This window comes from Bactrocera latifrons, unplaced genomic scaffold (assembly GCF_001853355.1).
Source record: "Bactrocera latifrons isolate USDA-ARS-PBARC rearing strain unplaced genomic scaffold, ASM185335v1 scaffold_77, whole genome shotgun sequence".
NCBI lineage: Eukaryota > Metazoa > Arthropoda > Insecta > Diptera > Tephritidae > Bactrocera > Bactrocera latifrons.
Window position 1 is genome coordinate 1137469 of NW_017537456.1, and position 4190 is coordinate 1141658.

General features: G+C 34.3%; 1 protein-coding gene across 2 annotated transcripts; it reads left to right on the forward strand.

Moving 5' to 3' along the window:
- Positions 1 to 242: 242 nt before the first annotated feature.
- On the forward strand, positions 243 to 2595 carry LOC108976480 (facilitated trehalose transporter Tret1-like). 2 transcript variants are annotated; one of them, XM_018945603.1, is made up of 7 exons: positions 243 to 275; positions 336 to 437; positions 801 to 1030; positions 1098 to 1228; positions 1314 to 1666; positions 1753 to 2165; positions 2230 to 2430. In XM_018945603.1, the coding sequence occupies exons 2-7, from the start codon at positions 368 to 370 to the stop codon at positions 2428 to 2430; spliced, it is 1398 nt and encodes a 465-aa protein (XP_018801148.1). In that variant the 5' UTR covers positions 243 to 275; positions 336 to 367. The 2 variants fall into 2 exon arrangements, with proteins under 2 accessions (XP_018801148.1, XP_018801149.1); XM_018945604.1 differs by having other exon boundaries at positions 247 to 437; positions 2230 to 2595.
- The last annotated feature ends 1595 nt before the right edge of the window (positions 2596 to 4190 follow it).

The following is a 4190-nucleotide window of genomic DNA, read 5'->3' on the forward strand; positions in this document are numbered from 1 at the left end:
GTATCTTCACGAAAATAATCTCCAAAAAAATTCAGAACGAATTACTATAGCATATAGCTTCCATATAAACTGCACACATAGCTACTAACAGAAATGCGCCTGTGAAGAGTATATTAGCTTCGGTGCAGCCGAAGTTAAAGTTTTTTCTTGTTTGCATTTAAATTAGAATCAGYGATAAGTTCTAACAAGCAACCAACTCAACACTTTCGAAACCTGACAGTTGGAAAATTAGTTTGCAATGAAGCAAGTCGCGCCAATTTTTCTCTCTTTCTAAAGTAATAACGGATTTTCATTATACATGCTTTATTATTTAACATAAAATCATTATTGAAAAGTTTTTAAGGTTTTGGAATAATTACTTAACAAAATGCATGCGAAATCAAAATTGACGATTTTTAATAAACGCTACCGCAGACAAATTCTCGCCACCCTGACAGGTTAGTTTGCTAATTATTTTGAAGTAAAATCTTCTCTAACCATATGTGAGTGCGCACAAATTTCCGAGAAAGCTTATCAATTTCACCATAGTTTAGTGCGTTTATTATAATATATACATATATTAAATGCGGTCTGACGGAAATATAAGTAGACCATAAAAGCCAAAAAAATATTGTGTTATAAAGCAAATAGGCGCGGTCGAAATATAATTTCGGCGATTGCGCTGTGAAAGAGCAAGATGAGAATGTCATGTCCCGATTATTTACCTGTTGTTTTTATTTTTGCAATAAAGTTCAGCGATTTGTCGTACATTCGCTCTCAGCCTTAATTTCATAACAACCATTCTTGTTTTCTTCTTCCAGAACATATTATGACCTTCGCTCATGCAGCAGGTTTAGGTTGGCTCTCACCCACATTGAATATTCTCCAATCTCCCGCTTCTCCGTTGGATTTTCCAATCACTACTGARAACGCTTCCTGGATTGGTTCGACTTTTGGTTTGGGCTTCATAGCAGGAAATGTGTTCTTTGGACTCACACTGGATCGCTTCGGTCGCAAACTGAATATCCACATTTTGGCGTTCCCTCATATGGTAAAAAGAAGCAATACATGTATACATAACTTTAAATACTTAGTAGAATCAAACGTTATTTTTGTAGATTTTCTGGATACTCAATTACCTGGTGCAAAGTGTCGAATATTTGTATGTGGGTCGTTTTTGTGCTGGACTTGCCAGCGCCGGCATCTTCTTAGTTGTACCGGTCTATATAAGTGAAATAACGGATAAAGAGTAAGTTATGCCGAAATCAATAACACAACTGTCAAGAACTCAAATGGACTTCCTCTCACATCTTACATTTTCCTTACCATTTCAGCATACGCGGTGCCCTCACAGCCATGGCAATGATGTTTTTCAGCACCGGTTTGCTCTGCGGTTATATATTGGCGACCTATCTCGACTACTACCTTATACCCTGCATCATTATCGTGCTGCCTATTATTTACCTCGTGGGAAATTTGTTCCTTCCAGAGACACCACAGTGTTTATTGAAGCATGGTCATGAGAAGGAGGCTGAATTGTCCTTCAACTTCTATAAAAATATTGAACSACAGACAAATGTAGAATGCTTTGCTACACAACAGTCTGTGGCCATTAGTGAATTCAAAGAACTGAAGGCTGCTATTGAGCTTGGTGGCCTATCAGCGCCCGTCACACTCAAGGATTTCTGTAGGTTGAAACTCAAATAYGAAACTTCGTTCTTCTGTAAATACTATATGTCTAACCAATCCACTAATTAAAATTTTTTGTATCAGTTAATAGATCTACACTTTTCAATTTCTTCACTGCCGCCATTTTGTGCTTACTCAATCAGCTGTCTGGYAGTTTTGCAATTATCAATTACATGGCGAATGTATTTGCCGCATCCGGTTCGACCATCGACCCAAATGTTAGCGCCATCGTAATGGGATTCGTACAGATATTGGGCTCGCTATCGGCTACGGTGTTGGTCGAACGTTTCGGTCGTCGACCTTTACTTCTGTCATCGGCCTTCGGCATGATGGTGGGCATGTATGGTTTTGGTGCATTTGTACAGTTTACCGATGAGGAAACGAAGGCCGCCTACAACTGGGTGCCAATCGTATTCATGATGTTGGTGGTATTTACGGCTTCTTACGGAGTTTTTGGYATATTCTTCACCATTATCGTTGAGATGCATCCGGCGAAGGTGAGTATAAGGACAGATTGGGAAGGGATTYTATTTATATAACAAATAATGTGCTTTTCTTTAGATACGCGTCCAGGCTTTATCGATTTGCATGCTATTTAACAGCATATTGGTGTTTATAACATTGAAGCTGTATCCATTTTTCTTATTTAATTTGGGTATTACCGTTACAATGTATTCGTGTGCAAGTGTTTGTGTGATTGCTGGTATTTATCTGTGCATTTTTCTACCGGAAACGAAAGGCAAATCAATGGAGAAGGATTAGATACCTTTACTTATCTGTGTATATTGTGTTTTTTTTTAACTCTTAAGAATTACTATTTCTGAAAATTGATTTAAGACTTTAAGTTTGCTTTTTGTAAATTACATATTTCGTAAATTGGAAGTTTTCAACATATTTAAAAATAAAGCAATTTTAGCCATTGTTGTGAATTATCTTAAATTTAGCAAGTTTAAAGAGGAAGTTAGAATAAATTAGGCGAGTTTTGTTCAAAATAAAGTTTTCAAAAAATGAAGAGCATTCAATTATAATATTAAAATTACAATAATTTGTGAAATACAATAAATATTTTCAACTAAAATTATAATAACTTCGCCATTTTGCAATATTAATTGCTTTATGGTGCCTAAAAAATCTTGTTTATTTACAAAGGATTGCTTGTAATGCATAAAACTAATCGAAATATATATATCGTCACCTGAAATGCAAAATAACGTAAYATCAAAAAATTCGAAATTGGTTTTTTATTGATTACGATTAACCACATCATATTACATAAGTGTCAAAAATTTTAGGCTTCTGCGAGCCAAAATACCCAAGTTATATTAAAAATTCAAAAAAACGTATCAACAAGTGCATAATTTCCTTAAACAAAATGACGTATCATCACTAATGTAAATATAACAGAGTATTTTTTTTTTATGACGGAGTTAGCCTTGATTTATTGTTATGTTGGTTTCTATTAGTTATGTTCAATGTGCTATGGTGGGTGTTGTGAAATGTCTGAAAGATGTGTTCCATWATTAAAGATGCTGAAAATAATAAAGAAAATTTGCAAGGTTGTAAAAAAATTAACAAAAGGGAAGAAAATATAAAAAAAATCGAAGGTATGGTAAACAACATGACAGCTTATCAAAAGGAAATATTTGCGAAAGGAAACCACGAGAAATAAAAGCAGCTTGCACATCTAATTATTGTGTACAAAGTTCAACTCGGCATTGTTCTCTTTATTCGGAAAATATGCGAAAGGAGATATTTGAAAATTCTTGGCAAATGTCATGGGACCAAAAGAAATTTTATGTAACTAACAGTGCTGAAGTTCATGCTAAAAAGCGGATTTATGTGGAAAATTGCCGACGTTCATATTCAAAATCCTATTTTTTGCGTTTGCGAGTACGTCATCAAGTTTGCAGTAAAATGTTTTTGTCAACCCTTGGTATTTCGGAAACTATTGTAAGGAGTTGGTTGAGTTCCAGTGAACTTTATAGCACTCAATTKGGTCCTGAAAATAAAAAAATTTTGCAAGTGGAAAATCGAAGAAACACAAAACAGCATAAAACCCACAAAGATAGATTAAATTATTTAATTAAATGGTTGGAAGATATTCCGAAACAAGAATTCCATTACCGACGCCAGTATACAAATAAATTGTATTTTCAATCAGAATTTAAAACGTATGCAAATGTCTATGAAGTTTATTCTCGAGACTGTAAATCGCATAATGCAATTGATATCGCACTTACATCCTTCCCAAATTTTATGAAATTTTTAAATAAAATAATTTWTCGATTTTTAAACCAATAAAAGATGTGTGTGACACTTGCATATCGTTCGAATCAAAAAATATCTCAGTGGGACAATATGATACCCATAGAAAAGTTATAAGAAAAATGGGAGAAGAAAGAAATAATGACATTGAAAATGCTAAAACGGGATTATGCTCTTTATTATGTATGGGAATGCAAGCGGTAAAGCTTATTTCGCAGTCAAAGGCAAATGCATCTTATTACAAAATGAAACTTCAA